Here is a 23,285-nt window from a genome sequence, read left to right on the forward strand (position 1 = left end):
CCCTCTCAAAAGCAGCCACCCTGTCCTGCCAACCCCCTCTGTTCTCCAACCCCCTACTGGGACTCAAGCCACCCCGGGACAGGACCCATCCTGTCCACATGGGAGGGAAGAACGCAGAGCACCCAGGGACCATCTGAGATGATACCTGTTCTAATCCCAGGACTCACGTAGGAGACAAGGCCCCAACCTCAGGAGCCCCCAGTGTGATGGGGGAGATATCCTTCCTTCAGAAGCCTCTAGTCCGAGGAGGGAGACATGGCTCCCACCTGCAAAAGCCAATCAGATAAGGGAGCTCCCAGGCCTCCAGCTCAGGCGCCCAATGCTAATAGGGGTGGTAAATTCCTGTCCCTCAGGACTTCCCAGTCTGATGCAGGAGTCAGGACCCCACCCCTCTCTTTTGAGAACTTGCCTAATGTGGGAAATATTTCTGTCAGTCTTAGGATTCACTAATGGGAAAGGCCTAATTTCAGCACTTAGGGAGTCCCTGGGCCGACAGCAGAGGCAAGAAGGGAAAAAAATGTTCAGTCCAGTTCAGCAAACCTCTGCCAGGCATCTCCTGGGGAAGCAGACCCAGTGTGGGTGAGGAAGTATCAACTGAGAACAGAAATAGCCCTGAACCACAAGCTGCTCACCAAATGGGGAGCTCACTCAGCCTGAAGTATGAATGAATAAGAAAGTACCTTGAAACCACCCACCCAAGGCCTACTGGCCAAGGTTGCTCCTTCCTCCACAGCCTCACCCCTCACACTCCCACACCTGCACCCAGTATCTGCACCTTGGCCTAGGCTCTTCTTTCTGTCTAGAACACTTTACTCCCGCCTAACTCTTTCTCATACTCTAGCACCCAGCTCCGGGGTCACCTCCTCGAAGAAGCCTTCTTCCAAGTCCCCCACCTGAGTCAGACGCCCCACCTTTCTGGAGCCAGCACATTGCATGTCTTCCCCAGGACCAGCTCACACTTCACAACCCCTCAGCCTAAGCCTGAAAGGACAGCACAGGGCAGTGGTCTTCTGCCTCTGGACATAAGGCAGAAGGAGGGGGTGGATGAGATAAAACCCCTAGGTTCCCATACCCACAGTCTTCACTGCCCGCTTGCTCCCAGCCCTGGGCCTCATGCCCTTGCTCCAAGAGGCTCAAGCCTTGCTCCAAGCATAAGAAAAGCAGGGTCCTCTCCCACTCCTCTCTGCCCGCTGTAGCCTAGTTTGCCCTCACCACTCCACCAAAACCCATGCCACCAGCTACTGTCTTCTGGCTGAATCTGAGGGGTCTTGCTCCAGCTCATCCTCTGTGGGTCTGTCCCTGCTTCTTTGGCTCCAAGAAGATGGCCTTCCGTCAGTTTCCTCCCTCTTCTCTCCATGCCCAGGCACTGGTGCTCTCCAAGGCCCTGGCTGTCCCTAATCATCCTCTCTTCATACTCTATACCTCCTCCCTATGCGACGTCATTCATCCATATTTCCAAAGCCCTGCCTCGCATTTTGATCCTTACTCCAGGATCCAGACCCCTTAACGCAGAAGCCCCACTACATCCAGCCTATAACAGACTGCCCTGGCTCCCTCACCAAGCTGCTCCCAGCCCTGCAGGGCTCAGCCAGATGGTAGGCACGAGCACTCTGGCAGCAGCGGAGGACGGCTGGGTGGAGGCCAGGACCTCACTTGGGGTGTGCTGACTCCCAGCCTGCTGTTCTACTGCCACCACCTCAAAGTATCAGAAGCCCTGGAAGTGGCAAGCCCACAACTCAGGACCTCTGGACCCATGCCAACGGGAGGCGTCAGCCTCAGGCAAGGAGGCCCAAACTTGGAAGGAAGAGAGCAGTGGAGAAGTCTGAAGCCCAGAGGCCAGCCTGGAATCAGGGATCAGAGATAACGGGCCAGGCTCAATGCTACCACTCCCAGTGGGCCCACGAGCAGCCCTGGCCAAAGCCACAGGACTTCCCCATGTTCCAGCCAAGATGGATCACACAGGGCTTAACCACCAAGAGAAATGACAGCCAAAGTTCACAGAGAGCTGGTGATTACATGTCCCCATCATCCTCCTTTCTCTGAAAAAAGAGTTCATCTGCAGGAAAGGAAATTCCATTCCCTACCATTGCCTCTCAGGAAGTCCCTCCTGTTGTCTAAATCTGATCCTTCATGTTGTCTGTTGAGTTAGTGGAAACAGCAAGGCCCAGAAAGGATGCACAACTTGAGGCTGGGAGCTGCTGGGGAGGCCAAATGTGAGCCAGACAAGGCCCCTCTCTTGGGCAAAAGCATCGAGTAGCAGAGAGGGCTTTGTGGGCCAATAGGCCTGGATTCTTATGCTTGCTGGCTGAATGGCAGTGAACAAATACTTAATCTCTCCTAGTCTGTTTCCTCATCTGCAAAATGGGGACAACAATCACTACGTTACTAGATTACAGTTGAATTCATTGAGATTATGCATATAATTCTAACACACCAGATACCTGGCAAAGGTTCCATGGACCAGCAAGGTTGATGGACTCCACCTCTTATTCACATTCATGTTTCTCAGCTCTATCCTCTCTGCAGCATAAGTTCAGAGATCGCAGCCTTAGTTCTCAGGTTTCTCCCCAACCTCCTCACTGGTCTCCCTGCTTCTAGGCCTGCTCTTCCCATCCACCCTCCTTGGCGCTGCCAAAGACATCTCTCTGAAATGAAAACATCTGCTTTCAGCCCTCAGCTGCCTCACACTCTTCTCTGAATCACCATCCACTTCAGGAGAAAATGCTCTCTCCTTAGCCTGACATTCCCAGGCTGCTGGTGACCCGCCTGTGTTTACCTCTTAAGGCTCAGTGTCATCCCCAGCCCAGGCCCCAGGCTGCACGCCTTGCTTCCTGCCTCCAAGCCATTGCAAATTCTGCACCCTCGGCCAGGAATATCATTCCCAATCCCGCCCCCTTGGCCTCCTCATCCTTCCAGATGAAGCTCAGCAGTTCCAGTGCCACCTCCTTTCCAGGAGAGCTTCCTGTGCCATGCTCCCTGCCTGGGCCTGGGTTGGGGACTTCTCCTTAAGCCTCCCACAACACACATCATCCTGCATTATGACCACCTGCTCTGCTCTAAATCCCTGGAGGACAGAGTAGACTCCTTCCTCTCTGAATCCCCAGGCCCTGGGCACTCAGAAGGCACTCATCAACATTTGTTGAATGAATATATGATTGTTCCCAGAGCATCTTACAGCAACCATCATACTCCTGCCCTGTGATTAGTCCTGTTCAGGTATTTTGTTTTTATCTTTTCAGACCGGGTCTCACTCTCACCCAGGCTGGAGTGCAGTGGCATGATCATGGCTCACTACAGCCTTGACCTCCAAGGCTCAAGTGATCCTCCCACTTCAGCCTCCTGAGTAGTTAGGACTATAGGCATGTGCCACCACACTCAGCTAATTTTTGTATTTTTTGTAGAGATGGTATTTCACCATGTTACCCGGGCTGGTCTCAAACTCCTGAGCTCAAGCAATCTGCCCATCTCAGCCTTCCAAAGTGCTAGGATTGCAGGCGTGAGCCACCACAAACAGCCCTGTCCAGGTATTTAACACCACTTTCCCCCTTGACCCTGGGAATTCCTAGAGGGCAGTGACAGTTTCTGATAAATTTTCATTGTCACTTTCATATGGGGGTGCAATTCCAGATGGAGGGATGGATGCAATGATTCCTGATGTTCAGTTTTCGATATCTTCAGATTCCTCCTCTAAGTCATAAAGTAGAATCTCATGGCTTACAGAAAAAGACAAGGTACAGCCCATTACCGATTTTGCCCTTCTTTTCCAAATTACTTAGCAAACTGTCTGGAAAGGGACAGAAAGCCCTCATGGGGCTGCAGGAGAGTCTGAGGGGGAGGTCAGGGCCACTATCAGGTGGATTTAGCTGGGCCTTGGCTCCAGGCTTCAGGCAGTGCGTCTTCCCCTGCCCAGTGAAGTCACTAAGTACAAGGGAAGCCTTAAAATGTAAGTATTGATAGCTCCAGTTTACAGATGGGAAACTAAGGTCCGGAAACATAAAGGCAATTGCCCAATGTCCCAAAGGTCCAGCAGTGAGTTCAAGGCAGGGCAGGGGGAGTCATGGAAAATATCTTGGCCTCAGAGACAGGGTCTCCAACAGGTGCCTGGAAGCCCATGGTGTCCATATCTTCCTGACAATCATGTCAGCAGGACAGCAATGACACTTATCCCCCAAGTCACAGAGAGGTACAGAGAGACCCAAGAGAGGCTGAGTTACCCCAATCACAAGGCAGCCTAGAAAGGACAGGAGGAGTGGAGAATGGCTCCAACTCCCTGCTATACCCTGCAGGAAGAAAAGCCTGACCTCATGGGTCAAGATGGATGTGGCTGGGAAGGGAGTCACATACCTTCCTACTGAGGACAGAGGCCTAGGTCACAGTGCTGGCCAGCCAGCTGCAATGAGGACTAGCCATCAAGATGCATGCAGACACAGCATGATCTTCTGCTGTCTCCCCCAAAGCCTGGGCCTCCAGCACAGAGCAGGGCACCCCTCCCTGGCCCATGTGGGGCCTGGTAGTGCCCTAGGACCATCCACAGAGACATGACCAAGTGGACTCCAGCCTCTGCCCTGCCTCTGGCCCCTTTTGACCTTAGGCAAATCACATGACCTCTCCAGCTCTCTGGTTCCTCTGCTAGAAAACAGGAAGAGGAAAATTAACCTCCTGGAAGAGCTGTCAGGAGGATGGCTGGAAAGTAGTTTCTAAACATTAAGAGCCTAAGTTGCCTCTGAGCCTCAGTTTCCTCCTCTAGAAAATGGAAATAATCTCTGGAAGCCCTTTCTCACACTGTTGAGAGAGTCTCAGATGGCAGTACGTGAGAAATGGCTTTGTCAGTGGCCCTGAAAGGTGGTGCCCACTGGGGTGTGTCTCTCTAGTCTGTTAGCTCCTTCAGAGGAGTGGGCCTTGCCCATCTTTGATCACCCACACTATGCCTAGTATACAGCAAGAGCTTAATAATAAATGGAACCGAGGAGAGGGGAGGGGAGGAAAGGGAGGAGGCAGAAGTCAGGCACAAGAATAGGAGAGGAGAAAGACAGAAAGCAATGAGAAAGAGGGGGAGCCCAGGAAGAGGCTGCTGTGCCCACTTGGGTGGGGAGGGCAACGGGGAAAATAGGGTGGCAATGCTGAGCCCTTGACCAGGGCTGGTCCTGTCTGAAGGGCTGCCCCCAGGGGCTGTCCTGCTCCAGCCCCCTCCGCCTTCTGTCCCACTTTCCCCTTTCAGAGGCATAGACCGTTTCTTTCTGAGTATTTCAGGCCAGGTTCTAGAACAGGAGGGGTTCTCCCAGCCCTAGGTTCAAAACAGCCCCTGGCCAGCCACTCCTCAGGAGGTCAGAGGGAAAGGGAACAGAGTAGATGGATGCGATCTATTCGGAAGGGATGGGATCTGTTTTCCTCAGGCTGGGGGCAGTGGGGAGCGTTCTACCCTATGTGATGTGTGTTTCCACTTCTGGCCATGTGGGGCCTGGAACGTGTGTGTCAGCGGGCCTCCGGCTAGCAGCTCGTGCCTGCGGGGTGCCAGTCTTTGCAAGCATTAGTCTGATTGTGTCTGTGGGGGTCAGTGTTGGTGTGGCCTTGCGCTCCACTGTGTTGGTGAGACATGCCAGCACAAGTGTGTGTGCCAGTGAGGGTGATGTGTGTACCAGCAAGAGTGTTTGCTACAGCGAGTGCAGGTGACAGTTTGCGTATCAGTGTATGCCCACACGTGTGTGCTAGCACGAGGGTGTGTTAGAATTGGTGTGTGTTGGAGTGTGAGCTGTTCATGCCAACAAGGCTGTAAGCAAGAATGTGTTGACCGAGGCGTGTATGACGGCGTGCCACTGTGTGTGATGAGCGTGTGCCAGTGGCTGCCAGTGTGTGCGCCAGCATGCCTGTGCCACGGGTTAGTGTGCCCGTGCGTGTATTGTGTGTCAACCTGCCCCCGCGCGTTTCTGCGGCTGCCGGCCAATGCTGGGTATCAGCGAGTTGTGAGTGTGTCCGGGCCAGGAGCCGCGGCCCACATGGGGCGGCCTGGCCCTCGCCCTTTGGGTCCCCCTCGCCCACGGCCCTGCCGGGGAGACCACACAGGAGACCTCGGGTGGAGGAGGGCTAGTACTAGATCCCGGGCTGGTCGCGAACACAGAACCAGGACGCAATCGGAGCCCCCGCCCGTGCCCTCGCCGAGGTCGCCCCCACACGCCCCACGCCGGGCGACCGCCCTGCACTCACCGGGTCCCTTTGTCGCCCATGGTCCGCGACGGCCGCAGGGAGGTCCGCGGCGTCAGCACCCAGGCTGGAAAATCCCCGGCCAGCAGGAGGAGCGCGGGCCAGCCCGCTCCCGGCTCCCTGCTCCGCCTTCTCCGCTCTCCCGGCCGCCGCCGCCGCCGCCGCCCCCGCCCCCGCCCCCGGTCCCCGCCCGCCTCCCGCCGCGCCGAGCAGCGCAGCGCCCGGGCCGCGGTCAGGGGCGTGGAACCGCGTGGGGTGTGTGCGTGTGTGTGTGTGTGTGTGTGTGTGTGTGCACGCGCGCGCGCGCGTCTGCGTGTGCGCGCGCCGCCCAGCGAGCCAGGGCAGCGCGGCAGGACGCGTCAAGGCCCCAAGGTCGGCGTTTGTGGTGGGGGAGGGGTCCACCCGCGTGCGAGTCCGTATGAGTGAGTGTGTGTGTGTGTGTGTGTGTATGGTGGTGGTGGTGTGGTGTACGTGAGGGCGCACGGCTGTGTGCGGGCCCTATTAGGGAGTGTATTGGTGTGGATGGAGGAGTGTGCACGTCTTTGTGCAGTTGTGCGTGTGTGCGCACGGCCGTGGGTGCGAGCGCGCTCTCCCGCGCATGCCGGGGCAGCCTTTGTGTGTGCGTGTGGTTGGAAGCCGAGGGTCTGGAGACCCCGAGGCCGCGCTCTCTGCGGCCGCTCGCCTAGCTGGAGACCCCGGGATGCCTGGCAAGGCCTTCGCCCTGTGCTCCACCCTTCCCCATTCCACCCCACCCCACCCCCTTCTACTGGAGAGATAACACCCAGTCACTCAACAGAGACAGGAAGAAGGGGTGGAGGGGGCAGTAGACGGCCTTGACACTGGGGAACTGAGCGGAGACCCGTGACCAGCAAGGGCTGCAGGAAGCCGCCCAGGAAAGGGAAGCTGCGAGAAGTGAGAAGAGGCGATAAAGAGGGCAGAGCTGGCCCGCTGATGTGACCGGGTAGCACCGTGGAAAGTGCCCATGCCTAGCTCCATGGCCTGCTGCGGGTGACCCTGTACACCAAGCTTCTGAGAACCCATGTCCGGACCTGTAAAGTGAGGATACACTAATATCAGCCTGCAGAATTAATAGGTTGAAAGAACTTGCTTGTGTTTGCTGGCCTCCCCGAGGGCCTGCATACAGTAGGTGCCCAGTAGATGTTAGCCCACTTCTCTGCAGGCTTCTTGATGTCCTGTGAAATCTTGGCTGGGACCCTGCTTTGTCTGAGGTGCCTTCCTGCTTTGCAGGTAGTGGGAAATTGTAAGGTCTTTTCCACACCCTCACTGCTGAGATTTGGCTAACTATCCCTGAAAGGTCTAAGTATTAAGGGAGGAAGCTATCATTTACTCTGATGCTGTTGTGAGTGTGTAAACATCTCCTGTAATCATGCTCAGAAGCAGTTACCTATACTGTTTATATGCAGTATCATTACTATAATTATGTCCAGATTTGGCAGAGGGGCAGGGGGAGGCTGATGGGTAGGCAGGGTGGCCCACCTCTGGGCAATGTTAGGAGCTAGAGAATATGGATGAAGGCCCAGAACCCTCCTCCCCGTCTTGTCCTCTGGGCTTCACCCTCCACAGGGGAAGAAGAGGAAGCCACCTGTTGTTTCTGCAGGGCTCAGAGATCTGGAAAGGAGCAGACTAGAATCTTTTTTGATGACAGGAGATCCCTAACCAGGATGGTGAGGCCAGGTCCTGCCACTCTCCACATCAGTTTCCCCACCTATAAAACAGGTTTGACCAGATCATATGATCTCCAATGGATCTCTCCATGCTGATGCCCAAAATATCTAAATGTATTTTTTTTTTTTTTTTTGGAGACGCAGTCTCACTCTGCCACCCAGGCTGGAGTGCAATGGAATGATCTTGGCTCACTGCAACCTCTGCTTCCTGGGTTCAAGCAATTCTGCCACCTCAGCCTCCCCAGTAGCTGGAATTACAGCCACTGCCATCATGCCCAGCTAATTTTTGTATTTTTGTAGAGATGGGGTTTCACCATGTTGGCCAGGCTGGTCTCGAACTCTTGACCTTAGGTGGTCCACCCACCTCAGCCTCCCAAAGTGCTGGGATTACAGGCATGAGCCACCACACCTGGCCCTAAATTTAAAAACTCACGCAAATTCTTCGTGTATTTATTTTACTGTATTTGTTTTTGTATTTGTTTTACTGTAAAAATAATGTTTTTAATTACTTCTGAGTAAAAGAAACAGTCCAGAAAGATGCATCAGGTGATTTCAGGTAACCTCTCCCCACAGCTTGCAAAGCAGGGCTCCAACATTTAGGGACCCTGAACAGATTGGTAGACTGTGGAGTCAACATGCAGGAGTCCAAATACTGCATATTTAAAGTCAAGAGGACAATTTTGCTTTACCTGCCAGGCTCTATGAAAAATATATTTATGTATTAATAAAATGGCCGGGCATGGTGGCTCACGCCTATAATCCTAGCACTTTGGGAGGCCAAGGCGGGCAGATCACTTGAGGTCAGGAGTTCAAGACCACCCTGGCCAACATGGTGAAACCCCGTCTCTCCTAAAAATACAAAAAAAAAAAAATTAGCCAGGCGTGGTGATGGGCGCTTGTAGTCCTGGCAACCTGGGAGACTGAGGCAGGAGAATCACTTGAACTTGGGAAGCAGAGAATGCAGTGAGCCGAGATCACGCCACTGCACTCCAGCCTGGTTGACAGAGCCAGACTCCATCTCAAAAAAAAAAAAAAAAAAAAAATTTTATTGAAATGTAAAAGTGATAATGTTGAGGAGAACTCTTTGTATATCTACAATATAATCTCAGCCAGTAATAAGTGTTATGAAGAAAATAAAACAGTAATGAAACAGGATGATAGGGACAAGTAGACTTAGAAAAAGGCCCTCCAAGGAGGTGGGCTTTGGGCTGAGACCTGCAATAAAGAATCAGCAATGACAGGGGACAGTCAGGGAAGGAGCTGCCCAAGCAGAAGGAGCAGCAACTGCAGAGGCGCAGAAGCAAGGACAGTGTTGGTGAACAGGCAAGGGGTGGTACAGGTGAGGCAGCAGGGTTGGGGTCACATAGGACTTGTAGTTGGGGATGAGGAATTTGGGGAGCCAGTGGGAGGTTTAAGCAGCTGAGTAGCAGTATCTGCTTTACATTTTTAAAGGTCACTCTAGCTGTTGGATAGAGGTGACTTGGAACCAGACAAGAGCAGAGGCAAGGCACCCCATTATTGCAGTCGTCAGGGTGGGGTTTTGGGCAAGACAGGTGGCCACAGAAATGAAGGAAGTAAAGGGGTTCAGGATATATTTAGGAAGCAGATTTTTTTTTTTTTTTTTTTTTTTTTTTTTTTGGAGACAGAATCTTACTCTGTTGCCCAGGCTGGAGTGCGGTGGCACAATCTTGGCTCACTGCAAACTCCTCCTCCCAGGTTCAAGCGATTCTAGTGACTCAGCTTCCTAAGGTAGCTGGGACTACAGGCGCATGCCACCCTGCCTGGCTAATTTTGTATTTTTAGTGGAGATGGGGTTTCACCTCAGGTGATCCACCTGGCTCAGCCTCCCAGAGTGCTGGGATTACAGGCGTGAGCCACCGCGCCTGGCCGGGTTCAGGATATATTTGGAAGGGAAGCCGCCAGCACCTACTGAGGGACTGGCTGTGAATAATGGAGGATCCAGGATGACTCAGAGGTTTGGGCCAGGGTCTGTCTGTTCCAACTCTCCATGTAATTCTCCAAAGGAAGTCATGATCAAGAGGACTGGTGGGCTCCATTCTTCCCGTCAACCCATTTGTCTCACATCCTCCACCTAAGCAACAGAGTGATTTTTTGCTCAAAGGCAAATGGCTTCTCAGCCGAGGCTCATAGGAGATGGTCATCTCCAACTGTATTCCAACTAGGGCTAGTCACATGCTTGAAATTTACCACTCACAATAATTTCTTATCAAAAAATGAGAAAGGGGGGTTCTGGATGTGGTGACTCATGCCTGTAATCCCAGCACTTTGGGAGGCTGAGGGAGGAGGATTGCTGGAGCCCAGGAGTTTGAGACCAGCCTGGGCAATATAGTGAGACCTCTACAGAAAATAAAAATAATAATAAAAAAAAAACTAGCTGGGTTTGGTGGTGTGTGCCTGTAGTCTTAACTACTCGGGAGACTTAGGAAGGAGGATCCCTTTAGACCAAGAGTTTGAGGCTGCCATGAGCTATGATTGTACCACTGCACTCTAGCCTGTGCAACAAAGAGAGACCCCTGTCTCTTTAAAAAAAAAAAAGAAGAAGAAGAAGAAGAAAAGGAGAGATAGAGAGAAAGGAAATATTTGTCTGCTTTGTAGATGAGAACACAAAACTTTACAAGGGAAATTGCCTAAACCAAGGGCATAGCAAATGAAAGGTAGAGCAAGGACTCAAACCCAAAGCTGCTGCATAGCTGGTCAGATAGCTGAGTGTCAGACTAAAGTCAGACTGAAGTGTAAGTGTAGCGGGTGGATGAGTTTTCAGGTCCTTGTTCAACAAAGGACTTGAGCTGGGTGTGGTGGCTCACGCCTGTAATCCCAGCAGTTTGGGAAGCTGAGGTGGGTAGATCACCTGAGATCAGGAGTTCCAGACCAGCCTGGGCAACACCCCGTCTCTACTAAAAATACAAAAATTAGCCAGGCGTGGTGGCACACGCCTGTAGTCCCAAGTACTGAGGAGGCTGAGGTAGGAGAATCGCTTGAACCTGGGAGATGGAGGTTGCAGTGAGCCGAGATCATGCCACTGCACTCCAGCTGAGGCAATGGAGTGAGACTCCATCTCAAAAAAAAGGGACTTGAGGCTGACTGATGTGCTCCTTTTAAGATGTTAGTAATTGAGAAACTACTAAGGAGCTTCCCTATCTCTGCCCAACCAGAAATCTGAGTGTGATCTTGACTCCTTCCTTGTCCATCTCAATCCACAGCTACCTAGTCCCAGACTACCTCCTAAGTGTCCCCCAGTAAAGTTGGAGGGGTAACCAGGAACGAGACCATGCTGGGCCCAGAGGGTCATGTAAGGAATTTGTTCTTCATCCAAGTATCAATGAAGAGGCTGAGCAGAGAGGTCACATGCTCAGACATGCATTTGGAGAAGATGCTATGGCTGATGTGTGAAGAATGGATTGGACATGCACCAGAAGGGATGCAGAGAGGAAGACCAATTAGGACATGGTGTCAGCAATTCAGAGGGAGGAATGATAACTGCATTCCAGGAAGAAGACACACAACAGCTGCAAAGCCAGGAAGGAAGGAAAGGGCACAATGCTTGGGGGAATTCAGATGGATCTGTGGCGAAAGCAGAGTAGTGGGGAGGGACTGGAAAGGAAGATGGGGCCATATCCTGAGGAAGCAGGTTCAGACAAGGCAGCTCCCCAGTGTGGCTCAGGGCCTGTTTTAGGTTTGTCTAACAAGATCTCCAGTCCCCATTTTCCTAAGGTGGGATTGTTGTATCACTAGTGTTGTATCACTAGGTGGACATTTCAAAGTTCTCTCTTTTTTTTCCTTTTTTTTTTTTTTTGAGATGGAGCCTCGCTCTGTCACCTGGGCTGGAGTGCAGTGTCGCGATCTGGGCTCACTGCAAGCTCCACTTCCCAAGTTCACGCCATTCTCCTGCCTCAGCCTCCGGAGTGGCTGGTAAGGGAGGAGACTACCCCTCATATCATCTTATGCCCAATTTCTGCCTCCAAAGAAAGAAGAAGTAAAAACTAAAAGGCAGAAATGAAATCCACAGGCAGACAGCCCGGCGCCGCACTCTGGGCCTGGTCCACCCCTGACCTAGTTGGTTCTGTTATCTATAGGTTACAGACATTGTATAGGAATGCACTGTGAAAATCCCTATCTTGTTTTGTTCCGATCTAATTACCGGTGCATGCAGCCCCCAGTCACGTACCCGCTGCTTGCTCAATCACAACCCTCTCACACGCACCCCCTTAGAGTTGTGAGCCCTTAAAAGGGACAGGAATTGTTCACTCAGGGACCTCGGCTCTTGAGACAGAAGTCTTGCCAGTGCCCCCGGCTGGATAAACCCCTTCCTTCTTTAACTCGGTGTCTGAGGAGTTTTGTCTGCCGCTCATTCAGCTACACGGGGACTACAGGCACCTGCCACCACGCCAGCTAATTTTTGGTATTTTTAGTAGAGACGTGTTAGCCAGGATGGTCTCAATCTCCTGACCTCGTGATCTGCCTGCCTCGGCCTCCCAAAGTGCTGCGATTACAGGTGTGAGCCACCGTGCCCGGCGTCAAAATTCTCATTTGTAATCAACAAAAACCAATTCTGACAGACTTAAACATACAAAAAAATTATTGGCCATATATTCAGGTAGCTGCCACTGCTGAACAGTGGACACCACAGTTCACATCCCCATGATCTCCAGCACCAAACCCAGCCCTGTTGCTGCCCCCAGAAACTAGGTATGGTCACTGCTGCCTCTGTCATCATGATGGACTCTTTGTTGGCTCTGCATCTTTGAGTCAAAGTCCCCCATGCATTTGATTGACTGAGTCTAGGTTATGTGCTCCCAACCTTGCTTCAAGGATGCTAAGAAACTGTGTAGATGGCATTTGAGATTTCCATTCTGGGAGGTGGGCTTTGACTTACTGTAACACTCATGAAATAGAGAATTCCCCAAACATAAGAAAAGAGTTGGCTGGGTGCAGTGGCTCATGCCTGTAATCCCAGCACTTTGGGAGGCCAAGGCGGGTGGATCACCTGAGATCAGGAGTTTGAGACCAGCCTGACCAACATGGTGAAACCCCGTCACTACCAAAAATACAAAATTAGCTGGGGGTGGTGGCGCATGCCTGTAATCCCAGCTACTCGGGAGCCTGAGACAGGAGAATTGCTTGAACTCGGGAGGCGGAGGTTGCAGTGAGCCAAGATAATGCCATTGCACTGTAGCCTGGGTGACAGAGCAAAACTCTGTCTCAAAAAAAGAAAAGAGTTTAGAGGGTGAGCAGCCAAAAAAATTCAAGTATCCACTTCACTGTGAAATGCAACTGGGTGAGTTATAGGAATAGCTCAGAATGGGAGGCAACATGAAGGGATAGATGTCCTTGCTAACAGAGAGGCCTTTGCCAGGATGCCTGGCTTTCTAAAACAGGGAGAAAATGATTCTGACTCTGTTTTGTTTGTTTGTTTGTTTGTTTGTTGAGATGGAGTCCGCTCTGTCGCCCAGGCTGGAGTGCTGTGGCTGGATCTCAACTCACTGCAAGCTCCGCCTCCCGGGTTCACGCCATTCTCCTGCCTCAGCCTCCCGAGTAGCTGGGACTACAGGCGCCCGCCACCTCGCCCAGCTAGTTTTTTGTATTTTTTTAGTAGAGATGGGGTTTCACTGTGTTCGCCAGGATGGTCTCGATCTCCTGACCTCGTGATCCACCCGTCTCAGCCTCCCAAAGTGCTGGGATTACAGGCTTGAGCCACTGCGCCCGGCCCTGACTCTGTTAATGGTAGAGTATTATCCTCCACCCTCCTCCAGATAACAATATAAATGTTGGACAAAAGATAAAAACAAGGATTTGGCTGGGCATGGTGGCTCAAGTCTGTAATCCCAGCACTTTGGGAGGCCAAGGCAAGAGGATCACTTGAGCCCAAGAGTTCAAGACCAGCCTGGGTGACATAGCGAGACCCTGTCTCTGAAAATTTTTTTTTTTTTTTTTTTTTTTGCTGGGTACGGTGGCTCAAGCCTGTAATCCTAGCACTTTGGAAGGCCAAGGTGGTTGGATCAATTGAGGTCAGGAGTTCAAGACCAGCTGGGCCAACAAGGTGAAACCCTGTCTCTACTAAAATATAAAAATTAGCCAGGCATGATGGTGGGTGCTTGTAATCCCAGCTACTCGGGAGGCTGAGACAGGAGAATCGCTTGAACCCAGGAGACAGTGGTTGCAGTGACCTGAGATCATGCCACTGCACTGCAGCTTGGGTGGCTGAGTGAGACTCCATCTCCAAAAAAATTTTGTTTTGTTTTTAGTTAGCCAGGCGTGGCAGCATGCACCTGTAGTCCCAACTACTTGGGAGGCTGAGGCGGGAGGATGGCTTGAGCCAAGGAGTTTGAGGCTGCAGTGAGCTGAGATTGTGTCACCGCACTCCAGCCGGAGTGACAGAGTGAAACCCTGTATTTGAATTAAAAAACAAAAACAGGGCCGGGCGTGGTGGCTCAAGCCTGTAATCCCAGCACTTTGGGACCCTGTCTCTACTAAAAAAAAAACAAAAAACTAGCCGGGCATGGTGGCGGGCGCCTGTAGTCCCAGCTACTCGGGAGGCTGAGGCAGGAGAATGGCGTGAACCCGGGAGGTGGAGCTTGCAGTGAGCTGAGATCCAGCCACTGCACTCCAGCCTGGGCGACAGAGCGAGACTCCGTCTCAAAAAACAAACAAACAAACAAACAAACAAAAACAGGCCAGGCACGGTGGCTCAAGCCTGTAATCCCAGCACTTTGGGAGGCCGAGACGGGCGGATCACGAGGTCAGAGATCAAGACCATCCTGGCTAACACGGTGAAACCCTGTCTCTACTAAAAAATACAAAAAACTAGCCGGGCGAGGTGGCGGGTGCCTGTAGTCCCAGCTACTCGGGAGGCTGAGGCAGGAGAATGGCGTGAACCCGGGAGGCGGAGCTTGCAGTGAGCTGAGATCTGGCCACTACACTCCAGCCTGGGCGACAGAGCGAGACTCCGTCTCAAAAAATAAAAAAATAAAATAAAATAAAATAAAAAAATAAAGGCCGGGCGTGGTGGCTCACGCCTGTAATCCCAGCACTTTGGGAGGCCAAGACGGGTGGATCACAAGGTCAGGAGATCGAGACCATCCTGGCTAACATGGTGAAACCCCGTCTCTACTAAAAAATACCAAAAACTAGCTGGGTGAGGTGGCAGGCGCCTGTAGTCCCAGCTACTTGGGAGGCTGAGGCAGGAGAATGGCGTGAACCCGAGAGGTGGAGCTTGCAGTGAGCTGAGATTCGGCCACTGCACTCCAGCCCGGGCGACAGAGTGAGACTCTGTCTCAAAAAAAATAAAATAAAATAAAATAAAAAAATAAAAAACAAAAACAAAGATTTGAAATCACTGCAGAGCAAACAAAAACAGTCCGAAATTGGAGGGGATTCACCCCTGTTATGTAGCAGGATAACCACAGACAAAACTCCTCAGACACCGAGTTAAAGAAGGAAGGGGTTTATTCGGCCAGGGGCATTGGCAAGACTTCTGTCTCAAAAGCCGAGCTCCTCAGGTGAGGAATTCCTGTTCCTTTTAAGGGCTCACAACTCTAAAGGGGTGCATATGAGAGGGTCGTGATTGATTGAGCAAGCAGGGAGTATGTGACTGGGGGCTGCAAGCACAGGTAATTAGATCGGAACAAAACAAGATAGGGATTTTCACAGTGCATTTCTGTACAATGTCTGTAATCTATAGATAACAGAACCCATTAGGTCAGGGGTCGATCTTTAACTATCAGGCCCAGGGTGCGGCGCCGGGCTGTCTGCCTGTGGATTTCATTTCTGCATTTTAGTTTTTACTTCTTCTTTCTTTGGAGGCAGAAATTGGGCATAAGACGATATGAGGGGTGGTCTTCTCCCTTAGCTAGATGGGAACCACACGGGGGAAATCTCCTTTTCTATACTTTCTTCCTGATGGTACTCCCCAGTCTGAGCAGTGTATGGAAGCTAGGACTCAGGCAGAAATCTCTAGGAAGCAGGAAGCTGCTTGAGATATTAAAGGGTGGAATTAGGGGCTGCTAAAATGACTAGAAATGGAAGGGGAAATCCTGGAAAGAAGAGGGGCACAAAGGGGGTAAGCCCCCAAATAAGTCTATATACAGATTTGGGGGCTTACCCACTGCATGCCCCTCTTCTTTCCAAAGGTCTGGCCTGACCCTTTAACATATAAGCACAGCCAGGCACAGTGAGCTCACACCTGTAATCCCAGCACTTTGGGAGGCCGAGGCGGATCACCTGAGGTCAGGAGTTCCAGACTAGCCTGACCAATATGGAGAAACACTGTCTCTACTAAAAATACAAAGTTAGCCAGGTGTAGTGGCTCATGCCTGTAATCCCTTTAATGTATTCAGGAGGCTGAGTCAGGAGAATCGCTTGAACCTGGGAGGCAGAGGTTGCGGTGAGCCGAGATCATGCCATTGCACCCCAGCCTAGGCAACAAGAGCGAAACTCCGTCTCAAAAGAAAAAAAAACCAACATATAAGCAGAGTTGACTCCAAGGAGCCCAGTGGAAAGCAGTAGATAGAAAGCCAAAAGAATCGAGCAGAGATTTCAGGTGTTTTCCATCACAAGGGGATAGAATTAGAAGTTTGAGTCCAATTTATAGGGATTTGGTAAACACCCCAGGCTTAAGCCAGGCGGTGGCTCACGCCCGTAATCCCAGCACTTTGGGAGGCAGAGGCGGGCGGATCACCTGAGGTCAGGAGTTCAAGACCAGCCTGGCCAACATGATGATACCCCGTCTCTACTAAAAACACAAAAATTAGCCAGGCGCGGTGGCCGGTGCCTGTAATCCCAGCTACTCAGGAGGCTGAGGCAGGAGAATTGCTTGAACCCAGGAGGTGGACGTTGCAGTGAGCTGAGATTACACCATTGCACTCCAGTCTGGGGGACAAGAGTGAGACTTCATCTGGAAACAAACAAACAAACAAACAAACCAGGCTTTCCACTGAAACCTCAGAAGTGTCATACCTTAACAATAAAGGCTGTTTCTCAAGTCTGGCCCAAGATTCATTGGCAAAACAAAATAGACCCAATAGCCAACAATTGGAAACAACATAAATGTCCATCATCGTGGATGAACAAAATGCTGGGAGAAAACATAGTACAGGTCGACCATCCCAAATCCAAAAATCCAAAACCCAAAATGCTCCGAAGTCCAAAACTTTTTAAGCACTGACATGCAGTTCAAAAAGAATGCCCATTGGAGCCTTTTGGATTTCAGATTTTTGTGTTTAGGATGTTCAGCCAATAAGTATAATACAAACAATCCAAAATCCAAAAAAATCAAAATCCAAAACACTTCTGGTGTCAAATAATTTGGATAAGAGATACTCAACCTTTGTGCCCATACAATGGAATAAACAGGAACTCAGCAGTAAAAAGAAATGGAATACTGATACATGCTATGACATGGATGGTCCAGAAAAGGACAGAAACAAAATATATGTTGTATGATCCAATTTACATGAAATGTGTAAAAAGGGCAAATATAGGGAGATAGAAAGTAGGTTAACAGCTTCCTGGGGCAGGGGTGAGGAGGGAAAAAATGGAGATTAACAGTTAATGGTCATGAGTCATCTTAGAGAGTGAAGAAAATATTCTAAAACTTGGTAAATCTACTAAAAAGAATTATTGATTTGTGGCCGGGCGCGGTGGCTCAAGCCTGTAATCCCAGCACTTTGGGAGGCCGAGATGGGCGGATCACGAGGTCAGGAGATTGAGACCATCCTGGCAAACACAGTGAAACCCTGTCTCTACTAAAAAAATACAAAAAACTAGCCGGGCGAGGTGGCGGGTGCCTGTAGTCCCAGCTACTTGGGACGCTGAGGCAGGAGAATGGCGTAAACCCGGGAGGCGGAGCTTGCAGTGAGCTGAGATCCAGCCACAGCACTCCAGCCTGGGCAACAGAGCGAGACTCCGTCTCAACGAAAAAAAAAAAAAAAAAGAATTATTGAATTGTACATTTGAAATTATGAATCATATGACATGCCTTATATGTAAACTATGCCTCAGTAAAGTCATATTTTTTAAAAATAAGTGACAAATATCAGTAGAGGCTGGGCACAATGGCTCACACCTATAATCCCAACACTTTGGGAGGCCAAAGTGGGAAGATTAGTTGAGCCCTGGAGTTCAAGACTAGCCTGGGCAAGATCGCAAGACCCCATCTCGGCAAAAAAATGAACAGTTAATCAATAGAAATTATGTAGACACCAAGCAGTGAATTGCGTTTTTTGTTTGTTTGTTTTTGTTTTATTTTTTTTGAAACGAAGTCTTGCCCTGTCGCCAAGCTGGAGTTCAGGGGTGTGATCTTGACTCACTACAACCTCTGCTTGCTGGGTTCAGGCAATTCTCCTGCCTCAGCCTCCCACACAGCTGGGATTACAGGCACACGTCACTATGCACGGCTGAGTTCTGTACTTTTAGTAGAGATGAGGTTTCACCATGTTGGCCAGGATGGGCTTGATCTCTTGACCTCGTTATCTACCCTCATTGGCCTCCCAAAGTGCTAGGATTACAGGTGTGAGCCACCATGCCTGGCCCAAAGAATGAATTGTGACAATTTTTTTCAGATCATCCCAAAAGGAGTAATTGAGAGGAAAAGTCATACTTCAAATAGCAGAGGTGAACAGTCTCTTAGATTGCTGGACAACTCAATTAATGAATAAGAGTAATACAACTAAGATATTGAAAAAATTTTGATGTTTCCTGATTTTACATAAAATACCAACATTGATTAAAATAATGTAAAATTCATGATAGGACACTACAGTGCGGTCCTGATTACAAACCAGTTAAAGAATAAAAGAGTATTTAAGAGTAGTCATGGCCGGGCACGGTGGCTCAAGCCTGTAATCCCAGCACTTTGGGAGGCTGAGATGGGCGGATCAGGAGGTCAGGAGATCGAGACTATCCTGGCTAACACGGTGAAACCCCGTCTCTACTAAAAAATACAAAAAAACTAGCTGGGCGAGGTGGCGGGCGCCTGTAGTCCCAGCTACTCAGGAGGCTGAGGCAGGAGAATGGCGTGAACCCGGGAGGCGGAGCTTGCAGTGAGCTGAGATCTGGCCACTGCACTCCAGCCTGGGCGACAGAGCGAGACTCTGTCTCAAAAAAAAAAAAAAAGAGTAGTCAGCATATACAATAAACAAACAAACTTGAAATGTTCTTACCACTCATATGTGAAACTTATTAAAGATTTGTTCCAAATTTGACAACCTTAAAATTGTATATGACAAAATCAATAACAGATTTGGAAGCTGAAAGAAACTTTTCTAAACTGTTAGTAATAAAAAATTAATAAAAATTGAGGCCTGGTGCAGTGGCTCATGCCTGTAATTCCAGCACTTTGGGAGGCCAAGGCGGGTGGATCACGAGGTCAGGAGATCGAGACCATCCTGGCTAACATGGTGAAACCCCGTCTCTACCAAAAACACAAAAAATTAGCCCGTCCCACGTTGTGGCAGGCGCCTGTAGTCCCAGCTACCCGGGAGGCTGAGGCAGGAGAATGGAGTGAACCCAGGAGGCAGGGATTGCAGTGAGTCGAGATTGCACCACTGCACTCCAGCCTGGGTGACAGATTGAGACTCTGTCTCAAAAAAAAAAATTGAAATGAAACTGCCCTAACAAAGTGTGAAATCAAGCTTCCATCAACTTCCAGATAATCAGTCAGTAAATTAACTGCCTGAGAGAATAAAAGTCCACAGTCTCCACAGGAAGATGACAAAATCCAGAGTCGCCATAGCATATTATTTATAGCATTCATTATGACAATAAAAAATAGTAGATATGTGAAAAACAAACAAAAGAACAAAGTGTAACCCACAGTCAAGCATAAGTGTAGTCAATAGAAACAGATTCCAAAATAATCCAGATGTTGGAACAATCAGACAAGAATCCAGCTATTATAAATGTGTTCAAGGGCTTAAAGGAAAATACATTCATAATTAGTGAACAGATTGTAAACTTCAGCACAGAAATGGAATACATATATTATATATTATATATATTTTATGTATATAATATATATATATAGAGAGAGAGAGAAACACAGAACCTCACTCTGTCGTCCAGGCTGGAATGCTATGGCATGATCTCAGCTCACTGCAACCTCTGCCTCCCAGGTTCAAGCAATTCTCCTGCCTCAGCCTCCTTGAGTAGGTGTGTGCCATCATGCCTGGCTAATTTTTTGTATTTTTAGTAGAGATGGGGTTTCACCATGTTGACGAGGCTGGTCTTGAACTCCTGACCTCAAGTGATCTGCCCACCTCAGCTTCCCAAAGTGCTGGGATTGCAGTCATGAGCCACCATGCCCAGCCAAAAAATACATATTTAAAAAGAACCAGATAGAACATTTATAATTCAAAATACAATATTTGAAATGAAAGATTCACTAATGGGGCTTACTATCAGCTTGGTGGCAGAAGAAGAAAGAGTGAACGACCTTGAAGATAGATCTAAATTATCCAATTTGAAGGATAAAGGGAGAGAAAAGAGGCTGGGTGTGGTGGCTCATGCCTGTAATCCCAGCACTTTGAGAGGCTGAGACAGGCGGATCATGAGGTCAGGATATCCAGACCATTCTGACTAACACGGTGAAACCCCGTCTACTAAAAATACAAAAAAAAATTAGCTGGGTGTAGTGGCGGGCATCTGTAGTCCCCGCTACTCAGGAGACTGAGGCAGGAGAATTGCTTGAACCCGGGAGGCAGAGATTGCAGTGAGCTGAGATTGTGCCACTGCACTCCAGCCTGGGTGACAGAGCCAGACTCCGTCTTGAAAAAAAAAGAGAGAGAGAGAAAAAAGATTGTCTTACTGACTTGTGGAGCTTAAATCATGTAATTTCAGTCCCAGAAAACGAAATGAGAATGGGACAGAAAAAGCATTTGAATTTCATATATTTGATGAAAAACCTCATTAGAAATCCAAAAAGTTTAGCAAAATCCAAGTATGATAAATATGAAGAAAACTGTCAGGCCTCTGAGCCCAAGCTAAGCCATCATATCCCCAGTGACCTGCACGGATACATCCAGATGGCCTGAAGCAACTGAAGATCCACAGAAGTGAAAATAGCTTAACTGATGACATTCCATCATTGTGATTTGTTTCTGCCCCACCCTAACTGATCAGTGTTCTTTATAATCTCCCCCACCATTAAGAAGTTTCTTTGTAATTCTCCCCATCCTTGAGAATGTACTTTATGAGATCAACCCCCTGCCCCCAAAACATTGCTCTTAACTCCACCGCCTATCCCAAAACCTATAAGAACTCATGATAATCCCACCACTTTTGCTGACTCCTTTTTCGGACTCAGCCCGCCTGCACCCAGGTGAAATAAACAGCCCCGTTGCTCACATAAAGCCTGTTTGGTGGTCTCTTCACACGGACACGTGAAACAAAAACAATACCTAAACACATCATAATCAAACTGTTAAAAACAAAAAAGAAAGAGAAAGTCTTTTTTTTTTTTTTTTTGAAATGGAGTTTTGCTGTTGTTGCCCAGGCTAGAGTGCAAGGGTGCAATCTCAACTCACCACAACCTCTGCCTCCCACGTTCAAGCGATTCTCCTGCCTCAGCCTCCCGAGTAGCTGGGATTACAGGCATGCAACACCACGCTCGGCTAATTTTGTATTTTTAGTACAGACGGGGTTTCTCCATGTTGGTCAGGCTGGTCTCGAACTCCTGACCTCAGATGATCTGCCCACCTCGGCCTCCCAAAGTGCTGGGATTATAGGCGTGAGCCACTGCGCCTGGCAAGAAAGAAAGTCTTGAAAGTAGCCATAGAAAAAGACATAATTGCAAACAGATTACATACAGAGAATGCAAATGAAGCCTGATTTCTCATCAGAAACCATGGAGTCAGAAAACAATGGAATACCATCTTTAAAGTGCCGAAAAATAAACAAAAACCTGTCTGTCCAGTGAAATAAAGATCTTTTCAGATAAATGAAAGCATAGAGCATTAATTGCCAGCAGACCTGCAGAATAAGAAATGTTGCTGGGTGCAGTGGCTCACTCCCAGTCATCTCAGCAATTTGAGAGGCCAATGAAGGAGGATTGCTTGAGTCCAAAATGTGCCACAGTGCCCAGCTAATGTTGTATGTGTGTGGAGACAGGGGTCTCATTATGTTGCCCAGGCTGGTCTCAAACTCCTGGGCTCAAGTGATCCTCCTGCCTTAGCCTCCCAAAGCGCTGGGATTACAGGCATGAGTCACCATGCCTGTCCCCCAAAAGATAGATCTTTAGAAGGGTATGAAAGAACACTAGAAACAGCGAGTATATGGACAAATACATGAACAAATATTTTTTCTCTACTTTTAATTGACTGGTGAACATCAAAATAATATTTTATTGTGGAGTCTTTTTTTGTTTGTTTTTTGTTGTTTTTTTTTTTTTTTTTTTTTGAGACGGAGTCTTGCTCTGTCGCCCAGGCTAGAGTGCAGTGGCACGATCTCGGCTCACTGCAAGCTGGGCCTCCCAAAGTGCTGGGGTTACAGGTGTGAGCCACCACGCCCTGCCTAAAGTACACTTTTTGAAGGCAGTATAAAGTTGAGCCTTGTTTTTCTGTTCTTTTAATTAGAATGTTTAGTCCACATGTACTTAATGCAATTTTCTTTTTTCTTTTTTTTTTTTTTGAGACAGAGTTTCACTCTTATTGCCCAGGCTGGAGTGTAATGGCGCGATCTCAGCTCACAATTGTGTTGGAAATTTCAATATCCCTCTCTTAGTAAGAACATTTTGGCCAGGTAAGGTGGCTCACAGCTGTAATTCCACCACTTTGGGAGGCCGAGGTGGGCAGATCAGGTGAGGTCAGGAGTTCGAGACCAGCCTGGCCAACATGGTGAAACCCTGTCTCTACTAAAAATACAAAAATTAGCCAGGCATGGTAGTACATGCCTATAATCCCAGCTACTTGGGAAGCTGAAGCAGGAGAATCACCTGAACCCAGGAGGTGGAAGTTGCAGTGAGTCAAGATTGCACCACTGCACCCCAGCCTGGGCAATGAGTGAGACTCCATATTTTTAAAAAATGTAATTAATTAGGCCGGGCGCGGTGGCTCAAGCCTGTAATCCCAGCACTTTGGGAGGCCGAGATGGGCGGATCACAAGGTCAGGAGATCGAGACCATCCTGGCTAACACGGTGAAACCCCGTCTCTACTAAAAATACAAAAAATTAGCCGGGCGAGGTGGCGGGCGCCTGTAGTCCCAGCTACTCGGGAGGCTGAGGCAAGAGAATGGCGTAAACCCGGGAGGCGGAGCTTGCAGTGAGCTGACATTCGGCCACTGCACTCCAGCCCGGGTGACAGAGCAAGACTCCGTCTCAAAAAAAAAAAAAAAAAAAAAGTAATTAATTAAATTAAATATATATGAAATAAAAGGCACAAAGATTGAGAACA

At 49.4% G+C, this 23,285-nt stretch overlaps 1 protein-coding gene across 3 annotated transcripts in view; it reads right to left on the bottom strand.

Annotated features, from left to right (window-relative positions):
* ARRB1 (arrestin beta 1) overlaps window positions 1-6,338 on the bottom strand; it is a 90,985-nt gene extending 84,647 nt beyond the window's left edge. For all 3 annotated transcript variants that reach the window (XM_008020163.3, XM_008020165.3, XM_008020167.3), the window contains exon 1: window positions 6,202-6,338. In XM_008020163.3, coding sequence (XP_008018354.1) covers window positions 6,202-6,221 — 20 coding nt within the window. In that variant the 5' untranslated portion in view covers window positions 6,222-6,338. The remainder of the gene's footprint in view (window positions 1-6,201) is intronic.
* Window positions 6,339-23,285: the final 16,947 nt, after the last annotated feature.

Source organism: Chlorocebus sabaeus, chromosome 1 (genome assembly GCF_047675955.1).
Source record: "Chlorocebus sabaeus isolate Y175 chromosome 1, mChlSab1.0.hap1, whole genome shotgun sequence".
NCBI classification, from domain to species: Eukaryota; Metazoa; Chordata; class Mammalia; order Primates; family Cercopithecidae; genus Chlorocebus; species Chlorocebus sabaeus.